Genomic DNA, 21550 nt, shown 5'->3' on the forward strand with positions numbered 1-21550 from the left:
CCATTTGCTTCCAAACTCCTTGAGCGTGTTGTCTACAATCGCCTTACCACCTTTCCTTCCTCCCACTCCCTCCTTGACTCATTTCAATCTGGCTTCTGTTCTGTCCACTCCACTGAAACTGCCCTCACGATAGTCAGCAATGACCTCCTTGCTGCCATATCCAAGGGCCACTACTCTCTGCTCATTTTCCTTGACCTCTCTGCTGCATTTGACACTGTAGACCACCCTCCCTTGCTGCATATCCTTTACTCTCTCGGTTTACGTGACACTGCCCTCTCCTGGCTGTCCTCCTACCTCTCTGATCGTTCCTTCTCTGTGTCCTCTTCTCCCCCCACTTCCACTAAAGGTAGGAGTTCCCCAAGGTTCTGTTCTTGGACCTCTCCTATTCTCCCTATATACATCCTCTTTAGGTGAACTCATTAACTCCTTCGACCTCCAATATCATCTCTATGCTGATGACACTCAAATTTACCTTTCCACCCCTGAGCTCTCCTCCTCGCTCCTTACCCATATCTCCAACTGTCTCTCTGCTGTCTCGTCATGGATGTCCCAGCGCTTTCTTAAACTTAACATGTGTAAGACTGAGCTGATCTTCCCACCCTCTTCCATTACCTCACTTCCCACAATTTCTTTATCTATTGATGGCACAACTATCTCCTCTAGCCCCAAAGTGCGCTGTCTTGGAGCTATCCTAGGCTCCTCCATCTCCTTTAAACCGCACATTCAGCACCTCTCGCAGTCCTGCCGTCTCCACCTAAAAAATATCTCCAGGATTAGACCCTACCTCACCCAGGATGCCACTAAAACCCTCATCCACTCACTGGTCATCTCCAGATTGGACTACTGTAACCTTCTCCTAGCTGGCCTCCCAGTCTCTCACCTCTCTCCACTACAATCAGTTCTCAATGCTGCTGCTCGGCTCAGACGTTCTACATCTGCCTCCCCTCTCTCCTAAAAGCCCTACACTGGCTCCCCTTCCCCTTCAGATGCCAATTCAAGGTTCTTACACTTGCCTACAAAGCCCTCACCAAATCCTCTCCCACATACATTTCTGATCTTCTCTCCCTCCACACTCCCACCCGTCCACTTCGCTCAACAATTGCCACCTCTCTTGCCAACTGATTACTTCCTCCCACTCCCGCATCCAAGACTTTGCCCGCGCTGCTCCCTACCTTTGGAATGCTCTACCTCTCCCTATCAGACTCTGCACCTCTCTACAAATCTTCAAACGGGCTCTCAAGACCCCCTACTTCATCAAGGCCTTCCAGCTCTCATCCTAACCCACCTCATGCTCTTTCCTCCCTATCTTCCCCTTCTGTGTCACGCCTGTCTGTCTGCCCCTCCCCTTCTGTGTCACGCCTGTCTGCCCCTCCCCTTCTGTGTCGCGCCTGTGTCTGCCCCTCCCCTTCTGTGTCGCGCCTGTGTCTGCCCCTCCCCTTCTGTGTCGCGCCTGTGTCTGCCCCTCCCCTTCTGTGTCGCGCCTGTGTCTGCCCCTCCCCTTCTGTGTCGCGCCTGTGTCTGCCCCTCCCCTTCTGTGTCGCGCCTGTGTCTGCCCCTCCCCTTCTGTGTCGCGCCTGTCTGCCCCTCCCCTTCTGTGTCGCGCCTGTGTCTGCCCCTCCCCTTCTGTGTCGCGCCTGTGTCTGCCCCTCCCCTTCTGTGTCGCGCCTGTGTCTGCCCCTCCCCTTCTGTGTCGCGCCTGTGTCTGCCCCTCCCCTTCTGTGTCGCGCCTGTGTCTGCCCCTCCCCTTCTGTGTCGCGCCTGTGTCTGCCCCTCCCCTTCTGTGTCGCGCCTGTGTCTGCCCCTCCCCTTCTGTGTCGCGCCTGTGTCTGCCCCTCCCCTTCTGTGTCGCGCCTGTGTCTGCCCCTCCCCTTCTGTGTCGCGCCTGTGTCTGCCCCTCCCCTTCTGTGTCGCGCCTGTGTCTGCCCCTCCCCTTCTGTGTCGCGCCTGTTTGCCTGCCCCTCCCCTTCTGTGTCGCGCCTGTCTGCCTGCCCCTCCCCTTCTGTGTCGCGCCTGTCTGCCTGCCCCTCCCCTTCTGTGTCGCGCCTGTCTGCCTGCCCCTCCCCTTCTGTGTCGCGCTTGCCTGTCTGCCCCTCCCCTTCTGTGTCACGCCTGCCTGTCTGCCCCTCCCCTTCTGTGTCACGCCTGCCTGCCCCTCCCCTTCTGTGTCACGCCTGTCTGTCTGCCCCTCCCCTTCTGTGTCACGCCTGTGTCTGCCCCTCCCCTTCTGTGTCACGCCTGTCTGTCTGCCCCTCCCCTTCTGTGTCACGCCTGTCTGTCTGCCCCTCCCCTTCTGTGTCACGCCTGTCTGTCTGCCCCTCCCCTTCTGTGTCACGCCTGTCTGTCTGCCCCTCCCCTTCTGTGTCACGCCTGTCTGTCTGCCCCTCCCCTTCTGTGTCACGCCTGTCTGTCTGCCCCTCCCCTTAGAATGTAAGCTCTCACGAGCAGGGTCCTCTTCCCTCATGTGCTTCTCTATACATTTTCTTCTACTCCTTACTCCCCATAGGGCACCTAACACGTGACTGCCAACTCCCTGCTGCAATGTGTATAAGTCATGTCCTTGTCCTGCACTGTAATGTACTGTAAGTTACTTGTTTCTTGTTCACCTATCAGTTCTATGTACTATGTAAGGCGCTGCGGAGCACTTGTGGCGCCATATAAATAAAGGATAATAATAATTAGTTAGCAAAGTAATAAACAGACTTTGTTACACAGGAATTGTCAGTAAAGGCTGCGTTACCTGACTGCAGCCTGGTCTCGGTGACTCCAGCCTGGTCTCGGTGACTCCAGCCTGGTCTCGGTGACTCCAGCCTGGTCTCGGTGACTCCAGCCTGGTCTCGGTGACTCCAGCCTGGTCTCGGTGACTCCAGCCTGGTCTCGGTGACTCCAGCCTGGTCTCGGTGACTCCAGCCTGGTCTCGGTGACTCCAGCCTGGTCTCGGTGACTCCAGCCTGGTCTCGGTGACTCCAGCCTGGTCTCGGTGACTCCAGCCTGGTCTCGGTGACTCCAGCCTGGTCTCGGTGACTCCAGCCTGGTCTCGGTGACTCCAGCCTGGTCTCGGTGACTCCAGCCTGGTCTCGGTGACTCTAGCCTGGTCTCGGTGACTCTAGCCTGGTCTCGGTGACTCTAGCCTGGTCTCGGTGACTGCAGCCTGGTCTCGGTGACTGCAGCCTGGTCTCGGTGACTGCAGCCTGGTCTCGGTGACTGCAGCCTGGTCTCGGTGACTCCAGCCTGGTCTCGGTGACTGCAGCCTGGTCTCGGTGACTGCAGCCTGGTCTCAGTGACTGTCTATCACCACTGACAGATTCACACCTTTTGGGTAGATGTGGAGAATTACGTCAAACACACGCGGAAGTGGTACGCCGACGCTATTCCTTTCCCGCTCAACTTCTTCATCCCAAACCAAATGCACAAGCGCTACCTGGACCGGCTGCAGCTGATCCGCGGGGAAGGCTGGCGGGAGGATGACGAGGAGCTAGAGAAACAGGTGAGAGACAGAGGCGGCTGCCGCCACTACGCCAGAAATACCCGGTATGATAACCGCTCTCTTCCCAACAGCTGTACAGCGATGCCCAGGAATGTCTGAGTATCCTCTCCCAGCGGCTCGGGACACAAAAGTTCTTCTTTGGAGACTCGTAAGTATAAGAACGATCCACCTCTTCTGTGTATAATGCCCGTATAATGCCATTCAGACCTGGAACACTGAAGGCTATTGGGTCCTCCTGGGGCCGGGCCCTGTGTCCTGCCTAACCTAACCTAACCCTCCACTCCCGCAGCCCAACGCTAACCTAACCCTCCACTCCCGCAGCCCAACGCTAACCTAACCCTCCACTCCCGCAGCCCAACGCTAACATACACCCTCCACTCCCGCAGCCCAACGCTAACCTAACCATCCACTCCCGCAGCCCAACGCTAACCTAAACTCTCCACTCCGGCAGCCCAACGCTAACCTACACTCTCCACTCTCGCAGCCCAACGCTAACCTACACCCTCCACTCCCGCAGCCCAACGCTAACCTACACCCTCCACTCCCGCAGCCCAACGCTAACCTAACCCTCCATTCCCGCAGCCCAACGCTAACCTAACCCTCCACTCCCGCAGCCCAACGCTAACCTAAACCCTCCACTCCCGCAGCCCAACGCTAACCTACACCCTCCACTCCCGCAGCCCAACGCTAACATACACCCTCCACTCCCGCAGCCCAACGCTAACCTAACCATCCACTCCCGCAGCCCAACGCTAACCTAAACTCTCCACTCCGGCAGCCCAACGCTAACCTACACTCTCCACTCTCGCAGCCCAACGCTAACCTACACCCTCCACTCCCGCAGCCCAACGCTAACCTACACCCTCCACTCCCGCAGCCCAACGCTAACCTAACCCTCCATTCCCGCAGCCCAACGCTAACCTAACCCTCCACTCCCGCAGCCCAACGCTAACCTAAACCCTCCACTCCCGCAGCCCAACGCTAACCTACACCCTCCACTCCCGCAGCCCAACGCTAACCTAACCCTCCACTCCCGCAGCCCAACGCTAACCTAAACCCTCCACTCCCGCAGCCCAACGCTAACCTACACCCTCCACTCCCGCAGCCCAACGCTAACCTAACCCTCCACTCCCGCAGCCCAACGCTAACCTAACCCTCCACTCCCGCAGCCTAACGCTAACCTAACCCTCCACTCCCGCAGCCCAACGCTAACCTAACCCTCCACTCCCGCAGCCCAACGCTAACCTAACCCTCCACTCCCGCAGCCCAACGCTAACCTAACCCTCCACTCCCGCAGCCCAACGCTAACCTAACCCTCCACTCCCGCAGCCCAACGCTAACCTAACCCTCCACTCCCGCAGCCCAACGCTAACCTAAACCCTCCACTCCCGCAGCCCAACGCTAACCTACACCCTCCACTCCTGCAGCCCAACGCTTACCTAAACCTCCACTGCCGCAGCCCAACGCTAACCTAACCCTCCACTCCCGCAGCCCAACGCCACTCCCACAACCCAACGCTAACCTAAACCCTCCACTCCCGCAGCCCAACGCTAACCTAACCCTCCACTCCCGCAGCCCAACGCTAACCTAAACCCTCCACTCCCGCAGCCCAACGCTAACCTAACCATCCACTCCCGCAGCCCAACGCTAACCTAAACCCTCCACTCCGGTAGCCCAACGCTAACCTACACTCTCCACTCCCGCAGCCCAACGCTAACCTACACCCTCCACTCCCGCAGCCCAACGCTAACCTACACCCTCCACTCCCGCAGCCCAACGCTAACCTAACCCTCCACTCCCGCAGCCCAACGCTAACCTAACCCTCCACTCCCGCAGCCCAACGCTAACCTAACGCTCCACTCCCGCAGCCCAACGCTAACCTAACCCTCCACTCCCGCAGCCCAACGCTAACCTAAACCCTCCACTCCCGCAGCCCAACGCTAACCTACACCCTCCACTCCCACAGCCCAACGCTAACCTAACCCTCCACTCCCGCAGCCCAACGCTAACCTAACCCTCCACTCCCGCAGCCTAACGCTAACCTAACCCTCCACTCCCGCAGCCCAACGCTAACCTAACCCTCCACTCCCGCAGCCCAACGCTAACCTAACCCTCCACTCCCGCAGCCTAACGCTAACCTAACCCTCCACTCCCGCAGCCCAACGCTAACCTAACCCTCCACTCCCGCAGCCCAACGCTAACCTAACCCTCCACTCCCGCAGCCCAACGCTAACCTAAACCCTCCACTCCCGCAGCCCAACGCTAACCTACACCCTCCACTCCCGCAGCCCAACGCTAACCTACACCCTCCACTCCCGCAGCCCTACGCTAACCTAACGATCCACTCCCGCAGCCCAACGCTAACCTAAACCCTCCACTCCCGCAGCCCAACGCTAACCTACACCCTCCACTCCCGCAGCCCAACGCTAACCTACACCCTCCACTCCCGCAGCCCAACGCTAACCTAACCCTCCACTCCCGCAGCCCAACGCTAACCTAAACCCTCCACTGCCGCAGCCCAACGCTAACCTAACCCTCCACTCCCGCAGCCCAACGCTAACCTAACCCTCCACTCCCGCAGCCCAACGCTAACCTACACCCTCCACTCCCGCAGCCCAACGCTAACCTAACCCACCATTCCCGCAGCCCGACGCTAACCTACACCCTCCACTCCCGCAGCCCAACGCTAACCTACACCCTCCACTCCCGCAGCCCAACGCTAACCTAACCCACCATTCTCGCAGCCCAACGCTAACCTACACCCTCCACTCCCGCAGCCCAACGCTAACCTACACCCTCCACTCCCGTAGCCCAACGCTAACCTACACCCTCCACTCCCGCAGCACAACGCTAACCTAACCCACCATTACCGCAGCCCAACGCTAACCTAACCCTCCACTCCCGCAGCCCAACGCTAACCTAACCCTCCACTCCCGCAGCCCAACGCTAACCTAACCCTCCACTCCCGAAGCCCAACGCTAACCTAACCCTCCACTCCCGCGGCCCAACTCTAACCTAACCCTCCACTCCCGCAGCCCAACTCTAACCTAACCCTCCACTCCCGCAGCCCAACGCTAACCTAACCCTCCACTCCCGCAGCCCAACGCTAACCTAAACCCTCCACTCCCGCAGCCCAACGCTAACCTAACCCTCCACTCCCGCAGCCCAACGCTAACCTAACCCTCCACTGCCGCAGCCCAACGCTAGCCTAACCCTCCACTCCCGCAGCCCAACGCCACTCCAGCAGCCCAACGCTAACCTAAACCCGCCACTCCAGCAGCCCAACGCTAACCTACACCCTCCACTCCCGCAGCCCAACGCTAACCTACACCCTCCACTCCCGCAGCCCAATGCTAACCTACACCCTCCACTCCCGCAGCCCAACGCTAACCTACACCCTCCACTCTCGCAGCCCAACTCTAACCTAACCCTCCACTCCCGCAGCCCAACACTAACCTAACCCTCCACTCCCGCAGCCCAACTCTAACCTAAACCCTCCACTCCCGCAGCCCAATGCTAACCTACTCCCGCAGCCTAACGCTAACCTAACCCTCCACTCCCGCAGCCCAACGCTAACCTACCCCTCCACTCCTGCAGCCCAACGCTAACCTACCCCTCCACTCCTGCAGCCCAACGCTAACCTAACCCTCCACTCCCGCAGCCCAACGCTAACCTAACCCTCCACTCCCGCAGCCCAACTCTAACCTAAACCCTCCACTCCCGCAGCCCAACGCTAACCTACCCCTCCACTCCTGCAGCCCAACGCTAACCTAACACTCCACTCCTGCAGCCCAACGCTAACCTAACCCTCCACTCCCGCAGCCTAACCCTCCACTCCCGCAGCCTAACTCTAACCTACCCCTCCACTCCCGCAGCCCAATTCTAACCTAAACCCTCCACTCCCGCAGCCCAACACTAACCTACTCCCGCAGCCTAACGCTAACCTAACCCTCCACTCCGGCAGCCCAACGCTAACCTACCCCTCCACTCCCGCAGCCCAAAGCTAACCTAACCCTCCACTCCCGCAGCCCAACGCTAACCTAACCCTCCACTCCCGCAGCCCAACGCTAACCTAACCCTCCACTCCCGAAGCCCAACGCTAACCTAACCCTCCACTCCCGCGGCCCAACTCTAACCTAACCCTCCACTCCCGCAGCCCAACTCTAACCTAACCCTCCACTCCCGCAGCCCAACGCTAACCTAACCCTCCACTCCCGCAGCCCAACGCTAACCTAAACCCTCCACTCCCGCAGCCCAACGCTAACCTAACCCTCCACTCCCGCAGCCCAACGCTAACCTAACCCTCCACTGCCGCAGCCCAACGCTAGCCTAACCCTCCACTCCCGCAGCCCAACGCCACTCCAGCAGCCCAACGCTAACCTAAACCCGCCACTCCCGCAGCCCAACGCTAACCTACACCCTCCACTCCCGCAGCCCAACGCTAACCTACACCCTCCACTCCCGCAGCCCAATGCTAACCTACACCCTCCACTCCCGCAGCCCAACGCTAACCTACACCCTCCACTCTCGCAGCCCAACTTTAACCTAACCCTCCACTCCCGCAGCCCAACACTAACCTAACCCTCCACTCCCGCAGCCCAACTCTAACCTAAACCCTCCACTCCCGCAGCCCAACGCTAACCTACTCCCGCAGCCTAACGCTAACCTAACCCTCCACTCCCGCAGCCCAACGCTAACCTAACCCTCCACTCCCGCAGCCCAACGCTAACCTACCCCTCCACTCCTGCAGCCCAACGCTAACCTACCCCTCCACTCCTGCAGCCCAACGCTAACCTAACCCTCCACTCCCGCAGCCCAACTCTAACCTAAACCCTCCACTCCCGCAGCCCAACGCTAACCTACCCCTCCACTCCTGCAGCCCAACGCTAACCTAACACTCCACTCCTGCAGCCCAACGCTAACCTAACCCTCCACTCCCGCAGCCTAACCCTCCACTCCCGCAGCCTAACTCTAACCTACCCCTCCACTCCCGCAGCCCAATTCTAACCTAAACCCTCCACTCCCGCAGCCCAACACTAACCTACTCCCGCAGCCTAACGCTAACCTAACCCTCCACTCCGGCAGCCCAAAGCTAACCTAACCCTCCACTCCGGCAGCCCAAAGCTAACCTAACCCTCCACTCCGGCAGCCCAAAGCTAACCTAACCCTCCACTCCGGCAGCCCAACGCTAACCTAACTCTCCACTCCCGCAGCCCAACTCTAACCTAAACCCTCCACTCCCGCAGCCCAACGCTAACCTACCCCTCCACTCCTGCAGCCCAACGCTAACCTAACCCTCCACTCCTGCAGCCCAACGTTAACCTAACCCTCCACTCCCGCAGCCTAACGCTAACCTACCCCTCCACTCCCATAGCCTAATGCTAACCTAACCCTTTACACCCATAGCCTAACATTCCCCTCCCATAGCCTAACCTAACTCCCACTCCCATTGCCTAACATTCCCCTCTCGAAGCCTAACCCTAACCTAACCCTCCCACAGCCTAACCCTTAACCCTCCCTTCACCTTAAAGGTCTGAGTGTCACAGGGCAGTTGGAGCTATAGGTATCTCCACCCTTGAGATGTTCCTCACGAGTAGTATGTTTGGGCTGCGTTGTTCCTCTGGGGGACGGGTAGTATGTTTGGGCTGCGTTGTTCCTCTGGGGGACGGGTAGTATGTTTGGCTGTGTTGTTCCTCTGGGGGACGGGTAGTATGTTTGGGCTGCGTTGTTCCTCTGGGGGACGGGTAGTATGTTTGGGCTGGGTTGTTCCTCTGGAGGACAGGTAGCATGTTTGGGCTGTGTTGTTCCTCTGGGGAACGGGTAGTATGTTTGGGCTGTGTTGTTCCTCTGGGGGACGGGTAGTATGTTTGGGCTGGGTTGTTCCTCTGGGGGACGGGTAGTATGTTTGGGCTGCGTTGTTCCTCTGGGGGACGGGTAGTATGTTTGGGCTGCGTTGTTCCTCTGGGGGACGGGTAGTATGTTTGGGCTGTGTTGTTCCTCTGGGGGACGGGTAGTATGTTTGGGCTGTGTTGTTCCTCTGGGGGACGGGTAGTATGTTTGGGCTGTGTTGTTCCTCTGGGGGACGGTTTAGGCTGATACTTATTATACAGAGCTGGTTGTGATATACAGATTGCTGGAGGTAGGTATTTAACAGGATTGGGCAACCTGGGGCACTCCAGCTGCTGTGGAACTACACCTCCCAACATGACCTTCCACAAATCTGTTAGGACATGCTAAAACTGTTTCAGAGCATGCTGGTATATGTAGTGCCACAGGTTACCTAGGGCGTGTGGTTTAGGAAGGTATCTGTAGGCTGTGTAGATTGGGTGGGGTCCTCACTACGGCTGTCTTTGCAGGCCGGCCTCACTTGATGCCCACGTGTTCAGTTACCTGGCCCCAATCCTGATGGTCAGACTACCCAGCAGCCGGTTACAGCAACACATGAGGTCTCTGACTAACCTGTGCCAGTACTGCACCTCCATCCTCAGCATCTACTTCACCGTGGAAGGGGGTGAGCACTTACCTGACTGGTGTTACATACAGAACCTTGTACAAATCTTTACCTCTATTCCCCCGGTGCTCTATTCCTGTGTAACGCTCCCTAACGCATCTCGCCAATGATGTCTCCCTGTCTTGTCTGCTGCTCACTCTTCTCCCGCATCTGTCCACAGAGACCCTCCCTCGCATTACCCCAAAGTCCCCAACTGGCGAGACCCCCGAGAGCGAGGAAGAGCCAAACAAAAGGCGTAACCAGATCCTTTCGGTGGCGGTGGGACTGCTGGCGATGATCAGTTATGCTATGCTCAGTGGGATAGTCTCCATACAACGCGGCACAGGCGACAGTTCCATAGGTCGGGCCATCGCCATGGAGGATAATGAGGAGGAAGACGACTGAAGAGGAACAGACATTTCTGGCAGGACACTTTTGCATTCCATAACACTCTTATTGGGAAATCTCCCCGTCGTCTGAACTAGACCAGAGATCTCCCAGCGCTGCCCCCAGGCTCTCTGGGTAATGTCTCCTTACTTGCCCGTTACAGAGGCAGCGTGTGGTGTATAAAGCTGGTATCTCCTGGATCTCTCTCTCTCAGATTCCTGATGATGGAAAACAACCCAACAATTACTATTAATAAAGCGAGACGCAAATTCTTGTCTTACGTGTGTGTCACAGCGTCATTTCTTCCCATTCAACAACTCAATTGAACGTTATAAAGGATGATACTATATGATCAATGGGAGATACATACGCAGGACGCAACAATTGGCCGATAGCATGCGTATTCGCAACTGCGTTTCTTGCTGAATCAGGCCCGTGGGATCTTCTGCCTCCAGCCCCTGTTACCTCCTCCAAACACCAGCTATAGTGTCTCTTCCCTGTATCGCCATCCACCCTGCACCGCGGGACACGGGCCTCCCCTGTATCGCCATCCACACTGCACCGCGGGACACGGGCCTCCCCTGTATCGCCATCCACACTGCACCGCGGGACACTGACCTCCCCTGTATCGCCATCCACACTACACCGCGGGACACTGACCTCCCCTGTATCGCCATCCACACTGCACCGCGGGACACGGGCCTCCCCTGTATACTCATCTATATACCAATATTTTTTTATTGATTTTTACAGTAGATACCCAGCAAAGAATACAATAAGGGGTGTACCTGCCAGACCAGGTCACTGCACAGTAATAGGAGTAATAAGGGGTGTACCTGCCAGACCAGGTCACTGCACAGTAATAGGAGTAATAAAGGGTGTACCTGCCAGACCAGGTCACTGCACAGTAATAGGAGTAATAAAGGGTGTACCTGCCAGACCAGGTCACTGCACAGTAATAGGAGTAATAAGGGGTGTACCTGCCAGACCAGGTCACTGCACAGTAATAGGAGTAATAAACGGTGTACCTGCCGGACCTGGTCACTGCACAGTGATAGGAGTAATAAAAGGTGTACCTGCCGGACCAGGTCACTGCACAGTGATAGGAGTAATAAAAGGTGTACCTGCCAGACCAGGTCACTGCACAGTGATAGGAGTAATAAGGGGTGTACCTGCCAGACCAGGTCACTGCACAGTGATAGGAGTAATAAACGGTGTACCTGCCAGACCAGGTCACTGCACAGTAATAGGAGTAATAAGGGGTGTACCTGCCAGACCAGGTCACTGCACAGTAATAGGAGTAATAAGGGGTGTACCTGCCAGACCTGGTCACTGCACAGTAATAGGAGTAATAAACGGTGTACCTGCCAGACCTGGTCACTGCACAGTAATAGGAGTAATAAACGGTGTACCTGCCAGACCTGGTCACTGCACAGTAATAGGGGGAATAAGGGGTGTACCTGCCAGACCTGGTCACTGCACAGTAATAGGAGTAATAAACGGTGTACCTGCCAGACCTGGTCACTGCACAGTGATAGGAGTAATAAGGGGTGTACCTGCCAGACCAGGTCACTGCACAGTGATAGGAGTAATAAGGGGTGTACCTGCCAGACCTGGTCACTGCACAGTAATAGGAGTAATAAAGGGTGTACCTGCCAGACCTGGTCACTGCACAGTAATAGGAGTAATAAACGGTGTACCTGCCAGACCATGTCACTGCACAGTAATAGGAGTAATAAGGGGTGTACCTGCCAGACCAGGTCACTGCACAGTAATAGGAGTAATAAGGGGTGTACCTGCCAGACCTGGTCACTGCACAGTAATAGGAGTAATAAGGGGTGTACCTGCCAGACCTGGTCACTGCACAGTAATAGGAGTAATAAACCGTGTACCTGCCAGACCTGGTCACTGCACAGTAATAGGGGGAATAAACCGTGTACCTGCCAGACCTGGTCACTGCACAGTAATAGGGGGAATAAACCGTGTACCTGCCAGACCTGGTCACTGCACAGTAATAGGGGGAATAAACCGTGTACCTGCCAGACCTGGTCACTGCACATTAATAGGAGTAATAAAGGGTGTACCTGCCAGACCTGGTCACTGCACAGTAATAGGGGGAATAAACGGTGTACCTGCCAGACCAGGTCACTGCACAGTAATAGGAGTAATAAACGGTGTACCTGCCAGACCAGGTCACTGCACAGTAATAGGAGTAATAAACGGTGTACCTGCCAGACCAGGTCACTGCACAGTAATAGGAGTAATAAACCAGGTCTGGCAGGTACACGGTTTATTACTCCTATTACTGTGCAGTGACCAGGTCTGGCAGGTACACGGTCACTGCACAGTAATAGGAGTAATAAACCGTGTACCTGCCAGACCATGTCACTGCACAGTAATAGGAGTAATAAACGGTGTACCTGCCAGACCATGTCACTGCACAAGTAATAGGAGTAATATAGGGTGTACCTGCCAGACCAGGTCACTGCACAGTAATAGGAGTAATAAAGGGTGTACCTGCCAGACCAGGTCACTGCACAGTAATAGGAGTGATAAGGGGTGTACCTGCCAGACCTGGTCACTGCACAGTAATAGGGGGAATAAATGGTGTACCTGCCAGACCAGGTCACTGCACAGTAATAGGACTAATGAACGGTGTACCTGCCAGACCAGGTCACTGCACAGTAATAGGAGTAATAAACCGTGTACCTGCCAGACCTGGTCACTGCACAGTAATAGGACTAATGAACGGTGTACCTGCCAGACCTGGTCACTGCACAGTAATAGGACTAATGAACGGTGTACCTGCCAGACCTGGTCACTGCACAGTGATAGGAGTAATAAGGGGTGTACCTGCCAGACCTGGTCACTGCACAGTAATAGGAGTAATAAGGGGTGTACCTGCCAGACCAGGTCACTGCACAGTAATAGGAGTAATAAACGGTGTACCTGCCAGACCTGGTCACTGCACAGTAATAGGAGTAATAAACGGTGTACCTGCCAGACCATGTCACTGCACAGTAATAGGAGTAATATAGGGTGTACCTGCCAGACCAGGTCACTGCACAGTAATAGGAGTAATAAGGGGTGTACCTGCCAGACCAGGTCACTGCACAGTAATAGGAGTAATAAAGGGTGTACCTGCCAGACCAGGTCACTGCACAGTAATAGGAGTGATAAGGGGTGTACCTGCCAGACCAGGTCACTGCACAGTAATAGGGGGAATAAACGGTGTACCTGCCAGACCAGGTCACTGCACAGTAATAGGAGTAATAAACGGTGTACCTGCCAGACCAGGTCACTGCACAGTAATAGGAGTAATAAGGGGTGTACGTGCCAGACCTGGTCACTGCACAGTAATAGGAGTAATAAACGGTGTACCTGCCAGACCAGGTCACTGCACAGTAATAGGAGTAATAAACGGTGTACCTGCCAGACCTGGTCACTGCACAGTAATAGGAGTAATAAGGGGTGTACCTGCCAGACCAGGTCACTGCACAGTAATAGGACTAATGAACGGTGTACCTGCCAGACCTGGTCACTGCACAGTAATAGGAGTAATAAGGGGTGTACCTGCCAGACCTGGTCACTGCACAGTAATAGGGGGAATAAAGGGTGTACCTGCCAGACCAGGTCACTGCACAGTAATAGGAGTAATAAACCGTGTACCTGCCAGACCAGGTCACTGCACAATAATAGGAGTAATAAACGGTGTAACTGCCAGACCAGGTCACTGCACAGTAATAGGAGTAATAAGGGGTGTACCTGCCAGACCAGGTCACTGCACAGTAATAGGAGTGATAAGGGGTGTACCTGCCAGACCTGGTCACTGCACAGTAATAGGAGTAATAAAGGGTGTACCTGCCAGACCTGGTCACTGCACAGTAATAGGGGGAATAAACGGTGTACCTGCCAGACCAGGTCACTGCACAGTAATAGGAGTAATAAAGGGTGTACCTGCCGGACCAGGTCACTGCACAGTAATAGGAGTAATAAACGGTGTACCTGCCAGACCTGGTCACTGCACAGTAATAGGAGTAATAAAGGGTGTACCTGCCAGACCTGGTCACTGCACAGTAATAGGAGTAATAAGGGGTGTACCTGCCAGACCTGGTCACTGCACAGTAATAGGAGTAATAAGGGGTGTACCTGCCAGACCAGGTCACTGCACAGTAATAGGACTAATGAACGGTGTACCTGCCAGACCAGGTCACTGCACAGTAATAGGAGTAATAAACGGTGTACCTGCCAGACCAGGTCACTGCACAGTGATAGGAGTAATAAGGGGTGTACCTGCCAGACCATGTCACTGCACAGTAATAGGACTAATGAACGGTGTACCTGCCAGACCAGGTCACTGCACAGTAATAAGAGTAATAAACGGTGTACCTGCCAGACCAGGTCACTGCACAGTAATAGGAGTAATAAATGGTGTACCTGCCAGACCTGGTCACTGCACAGTAATAGGAGTAATAAACGGTGTACCTGCCAGACCTGGTCACTGCACAGTAATAGGAGTAATAAGGGGTGTACCTGCCAGACCAGGTCACTGCACAGTAATAGGAGTAATAAATGGTGTACCTGCCAGACCAGGTCACTGCACAGTAATAGGAGTAATAAATGGTGTACCTGCCAGACCTGGTCACTGCACAGTAATAGGAGTAATAAACGGTGTACCTGCCAGACCAGGTCACTGCACAGTAATAGGAGTAATAAACGGTGTACCTGCCAGACCAGGTCACTGCACAGTAATAGGAGTAATAAATGGTGTACCTGCCAGACCTGGTCACTGCACAGTAATAGGAGTAATAAACGGTGTACCTGCCAGACCTGGTCACTGCACAGTAATAGGAGTAATATAGGGTGTACCTGCCAGACCTGGTCACTGCACAGTAATAGGAGTAATAAAGGGTGTACCTGCCAGACCAGGTCACTGCACAGTAATAAGGGGAATAAACGGTGTACCTGCCAGACCTGGTCACTGCACCGTAATAGGAGTAATAAGGGGTGTACCTGCCAGACCAGGTCACTGCACAGTAATAGGAGTAATAAAGGGTGTACCTGCCAGACCAGGTCACTGCACAGTAATAGGAGTAATAAATGGTGTACCTGCCAGACCTGGTCACTGCACAGTAATAGGAGTAATAAAGGGTGTACCTGCCAGACCAGGTCACTGCACAGTAATAGGAGTAATAAAGGGTGTACCTGCCAGACCTGGTCACTGCACAGTAATAGGAGTAATAAATGGTGTACCTGCCAGACCAGGTCACTGCACAGTGATAGGAGTAATAAACGGTGTACCTGCCAGACCTGGTCACTGCACAGTGATAGGAGTAATAAGGGGTGTACCTGCCAGACCTGGTCACTGCACAGTAATAGGAGTAATAAGGGGTGTACCTGCCAGACCAGGTCACTGCACAGTAATAGGGGGAATAAACGGTGTACCTGCCAGACCAGGTCACTGCACAGTAATAGGAGTAATAAAGGGTGTACCTGCCAGACCAGGTCACTGCACAGTGATAGGAGTAATAAACGGTGTACCTGCCAGACCAGGTCACTGCACAGTAATAGGAGTAATAAGGGGTGTACCTGCCAGACCTGGTCACTGCACAGTAATAGGAGTAATAAGGGGTGTACCTGCCAGACCTGGTCACTGCACAGTAATAGGGGGAATAAACGGTGTACATGCCAGACCTGGTCACTGCACAGTAATAGGAGTAATAAACGGTGTACCTGCCAGACCTGGTCACTGCACAGTAATAGGAGTAATAAACGGTGTACCTGCCAGATCTGGTCACTGCACAGTGATAGGAGTAATAAGGGGTGTACCTGCCAGACCAGGTCACTGCACAGTAATAGGAGTAATAAGGGGTGTACCTGCCAGACCAGGTCACTGCACAGTAATAGGAGTAATAAACGGTGTACCTGCCAGACCTGGTCACTGCACAGTAATAGGAGTAATAAACGGTGTACCTGCCAGACCTGGTCACTGCACAGTGATAGGAGTAATAAGGGGTGTACCTGCCAGACCATGTCACTGCACAGTAATAGGAGTAATAAACGGTGTACCTGCCAGACCTGGTCACTGCACAGTAATAGGAGTAATAAGGGGTGTACCTGCCAGACCTGGTCACTGCACAGTGATAGGAGTAATAAGGGGTGTACCTGCCAGACCAGGTCACTGCACAGTAATAGGAGTAATAAGGGGTGTACCTGCCAGACCAGGTCACTGCACAGTAATAGGAGTAATAAACGGTGTACCTGCCAGACCTGGTCACTGCACAGTAATAGGAGTAATAAACGGTGTACCTGCCAGACCTGGTCACTGCACAGTGATAGGAGTAATAAGGGGTGTACCTGCCAGACCTGGTCACTGCACAGTAATAGGAGTAATAAGGGGTGTACCTGCCAGACCAGGTCACTGCACAGTAATAGGAGTAATAAAGGGTGTACCTGCCAGACCTGGTCACTGCACAGTGATAGGAGTAATAAGGGGTGTACCTGCCAGACCAGGTCACTGCACAGTAATAGGAGTAATAAGGGGTGTACCTGCCAGACCTGGTCACTGCACAGTAATAGGAGTAATAAGGGATGTACCTGCCAGACCTGGTCACTGCACAGTAATAGGAGTAATAAAGGGTGTACCTGCCAGACCTGGTCACTGCACAGTGATAGGAGTAATAAAGGGTGTACCTGCCAGACCAGGTCACTGCACAGTAATAGGAGTAATAAGGGGTGTACCTGCCAGACCAGGTCACTGCACAGTAATAGGAGTAATAAACGGTGTACCTGCCAGACCTGGTCACTGCACAGTAATAGGAGTAATAAACGGTGTACCTGCCAGACCTGGTCACTGCACAGTGATAGGAGTAATAAGGGGTGTACCTGCCAGACCTGGTCACTGCACAGTAATAGGAGTAAAAAGGGGTGTACCTGCCAGACCAGGTCACTGCACAGTAATAGGAGTAATAAAGGGTGTACCTGCCAGACCTGGTCACTGCACAGTGATAGGAGTAATAAGGGGTGTACCTGCCAGACCAGGTCACTGCACAGTAATAGGAGTAATAAGGGGTGTACCTGCCAGACCTGGTCACTGCACAGTAATAGGAGTAATAAGGGGTGTACCTGCCAGACCTGGTCACTGCACAGTAATAGGAGTAATAAAGGGTGTACCTGCCAGACCTGGTCACTGCACAGTGATAGGAGTAATAAGGGGTGTACCTGCCAGACCTGGTCACTGCACAGTGATAGGAGTAATAAGGGGTGTACCTGCCAGACCTGGTCACTGCACAGTAATAGGAGTAATAAGGGGTGTACCTGCCAGACCTGGTCACTGCACAGTAATAGGAGTAATAAGGGGTGTACCTGCCAGACCAGGTCACTGCACAGTAATAGGAGTAATAAACGGTGTACCTGCCAGACCTGGTCACTGCACAGTAATAGGAGTAATAAACGGTGTACCTGCCAGACCTGGTCACTGCACAGTGATAGGAGTAATAAGGGGTGTACCTGCCAGACCAGGTCACTGCACAGTAATAGGAGTAATAAGGGGTGTACCTGCCAGACCTGGTCACTGCACAGTAATAGGAGTAATAAGGGGTGTACCTGCCAGACCTGGTCACTGCACAGTAATAGGAGTAATAAAGGGTGTACCTGCCAGACCTGGTCACTGCACAGTAATAGGAGTAATAAAGGGTGTACCTGCCAGACCAGGTCACTGCACAGTAATAGGAGTAATAAGGGGTGTACCTGCCAGACCAGGTCACTGCACAGTAATAGGAGTAACACAAAGCACTCAGAGCTAGGAATACATTATCAGAGAGAGGATAATAAATGATAGGCCAGAGAATAGCACAAAGAGTGACTCGGCAGTATACAGTACCCTAGTCATTTATACCCATATATATATATGTAATACACAAAACTTACACATAATAAAACCGTATACAATAGAGTAATAGTATCGCAGGTACCTGAAGGCGCCATTCAGGCCCTCGCAACACTAATGAAGAATAATAATTATAGCAATTAGAGATGAGAGGTTCGGTTACATCCGGATGTGATTGGCTGTCTGGCTGTCACCTGTTTAGGATAGCCAATAAGTGAGAGCTGAACTCGCAGTAATAATAATAATAATAATAATAATAACAATAATTGGTGAAAAAAAACGATTCAAACGGAATCAATGATCTCTACTAGCGATAAGACCAATATAAACCCAACTCAACAGAGCGGATCAATGCAGCCTACCCGGGTACCGAGTATCAGACCAAGCCCTAATGTGCACCATTCCATGGGAGACTGGCTTCAGATCAATACACTGGCCATTATCTCCACATTATAAATGAGAATACAGTGATCAACGCCAACCCCACCCTGTCTGACCAACTGACAGCGTACCTTGATCTCCTAACACCCCACCCAATTACTCCTACACCTAACCTCCCACCCCATAACACAGAAACATGGGGGCAGCTACCCCAGTGTACCCCAAGGCCATGATGTATCCCGCCCAGAATCAAAGTGATAAGCAGGTGACTACCATGAATAATAGGCGATAGCGTAACCAAATATTACACCTAAACCATAAATAATCAGAAACACAAGAAAGGATAACATGACAGATGAAGCCCTGGAGGGGAATAAGTACACACTGAAGGGCCAAAAGTCCTGAAATAGCAGTATGTAAACATAATGGTAGGAATAGTCACTGGACTGTGAAATCTTGGAAATGCCCAGACCTGCATCAGTTGTAATCTGACATCCCATGAGTCAGTCTGAACACCGGCTGGGCTGCTCGTGGCAGGGTGACGTGACTTATCGGAGATGGAACGGGACATGATAGCGGGCGCCCGTCGGATGGGACGTTGCATTTCCAAAGCTGTGCGGGCGTGCAACATAGCTCGATCTACAGCGTCACGTGTGTACTGGGAATAGCACAGAAGGCATTACCCCCCCCCCACCATTGACATTGTTATACTTCCCCTGCATGGTGTAATGTGTGCTGGGGCTGCAGGCCTATATATGAGAGGACACTGACAGTGCAGTAATACACACACCCTCCCCCGTATCCACTGGTCATTGTTATACTTCCCCTGCATGGTGTAATATGTGCTGGGGCTGCAGGCCTATATATGAGAGGACACTGACAGCGTAGTAATACACACATCCTCCACCGTATCCGCTGGTCATTGTTATACTTCCCCTGCATGGTGTAATGTGTGCTGGGGCTGCAGGCCTATATATGAGAGGACACTGACAGTGCACTAATACACACATCCTCCCCCCCGTATCCGCTGGTCATTGTTATACTTCCCCTGCATGGTGTGATGTGTGCTGGGGCTGCAGGCCTATATATGAGAGGACACTGACAGTGCACTAATACACACATCCTCCCCCCCGTATCCGCTGGTCATTGTTATACTTCCCCTGCATGGTGTAATGTGTGCTGGGGCTGCAGGCCTATATATGAGAGGACACTGACAGTGCAGTAATACACACATCACCCCGTATCCGCTGGTCATTGTTATACATCCCCTGCATGGTGTAATGTGTGCTGGGGCTGCAGGCCTATATATGAGAGGACACTGACAGCCTAGTAATACACACAGCCTCCCACGTATCCGCTGGTCATTGTTATACATCCCCTGTATGGTGTAATGTGTGCTGGGGCTGCAGGCCTATATATGAGAGGACACTGACAGTGCAGTAATACACACATCCTCCCCCATATCTGCTGGTCATTGTTATACTTCCCCTGCATGGTGTAATGTGTGCTGGGGCTGCAGGTCTATATATGAGAGGACACTGACAGTGTAGTAATACACACAGCCTCCCACGTATCCGCTGGTCATTGTTATACATCCCCTGTATGGTGTAATGTGTGCTGGGGCTGCAGGCCTATATATGAGAGGACACTGACAGTGCAGTAATACACACATCCTCCCCCGTATCCGCTGGTCATTGTTATACTTCCCCTGCATGGTGTAATGTGTGCTGGGGCTGCAGGCCTACATATGAGAGGACACTGACAGTGCAGTAAGACACACATCCTCCCCCGTATCCGCTGGTCATTGTTATACTTCCCCTGCATGGTGTAATGTGTGCTGGGGCTGCAGGCCTATATATGAGAGGACACTGACAGTGCAGTAAGACACACATCTTCCCCCGTATCCGCTGGTCATTGTTATACTTCCCCTGCATGGTGTAATGTGTGCTGGGGCTGCAGGCCTATATATGAGAGGACATTGACAGTGCAGTAATACACACATCTTCCCCCGTATCCGCTGGTCATTGTTATACTTCCCCTGCTTGGTGTAATGTGTGCTGGGGCTGCAGGCCTATATATGAGAGGACACTGACAGTGTAGTAATACACACATCCTCCCCCGTATCCGCTGGTCATTGTTATACTTCCCCTGCATGGTGTAATGTGTGCTGGGGCTGCAGGCCTATATATGAGAGGACACTGACAGTGCAGTAAGACACACATCCTCCCCCGTATCCGCTGGTCATTGTTATACTTCCCCTGCATGGTGTAATGTGTGCTGGGGCTGCAGGCCTATATATGAGAGGACACTGACAGTGCAGTAAGACACACATCTTCCCCCGTATCCGCTGGTCATTGTTATACTTCCCCTGCATGGTGTAATGTGTGCTGGGGCTGCAGGCCTATATATGAGAGGACATTGACAGTGCAGTAATACACACATCTTCCCCCGTATCCGCTGGTCATTGTTATACTTCCCCTGCTTGGTGTAATGTGTGCTGGGGCTGCAGGCCTATATATGAGAGGACACTGACAGCGTAGTAATACACACATCCGCCCCTGTATCCGCTGGTCATTGTTATACTTCCCCTGTATCGTGTAATGTGTGCTGGGGCTGCAGGCCTATATATGAGAGGACACTGACAGAGCAGTAATACACACATCCTCCCCCGTATCCGCTGGTCATTGTTATACTTCCCCTGCATGGTGTAATGTGTGCTGGGGCTGCAGGCCTATATATGAGAGGACACTGACAGTGCAGTAATACACACATCCTCCCCCGAATCCACTGGTCATTGTTATACTTCCCCTGCATGGTGTAATGTGTGCTGGGGCTGCAGGCCTATATATGAGAGGACACTGACAGTGCAGTAATACACACATCCTCCCCCGAATCCGCTGGTCATTGTTATACTTCCCCT

At 53.6% G+C, this 21550-nt stretch overlaps 1 protein-coding gene across 2 annotated transcripts in view; it reads left to right on the forward strand.

The window, feature by feature from the left end:
• Positions 1-10641, forward strand: part of MTX1 (metaxin 1) — a 36570-nt gene extending 25929 nt beyond the window's left edge. Inside the window, exons 5-8 of one of the 2 annotated variants that reach the window (XM_088448478.1) lie at positions 3302-3484; positions 3556-3632; positions 9841-9995; positions 10156-10641. In XM_088448478.1, the coding sequence (XP_088304604.1) occupies positions 3302-3484; positions 3556-3632; positions 9841-9995; positions 10156-10379 (639 nt within the window). In that variant the 3' untranslated portion in view covers positions 10380-10641. The remainder of the gene's footprint in view (positions 1-3301; positions 3485-3555; positions 3633-9840; positions 9996-10155) is intronic. The other variant, XM_088448479.1, reaches the window with a different exon arrangement.
• The last annotated feature ends 10909 nt before the right edge of the window (positions 10642-21550 follow it).

This window comes from Taudactylus pleione, unplaced genomic scaffold, assembly GCF_031769625.1.
Source record: "Taudactylus pleione unplaced genomic scaffold, aTauple2 ptg000455l, whole genome shotgun sequence".
Classification (NCBI taxonomy): Eukaryota; Metazoa; Chordata; class Amphibia; order Anura; family Myobatrachidae; genus Taudactylus; species Taudactylus pleione.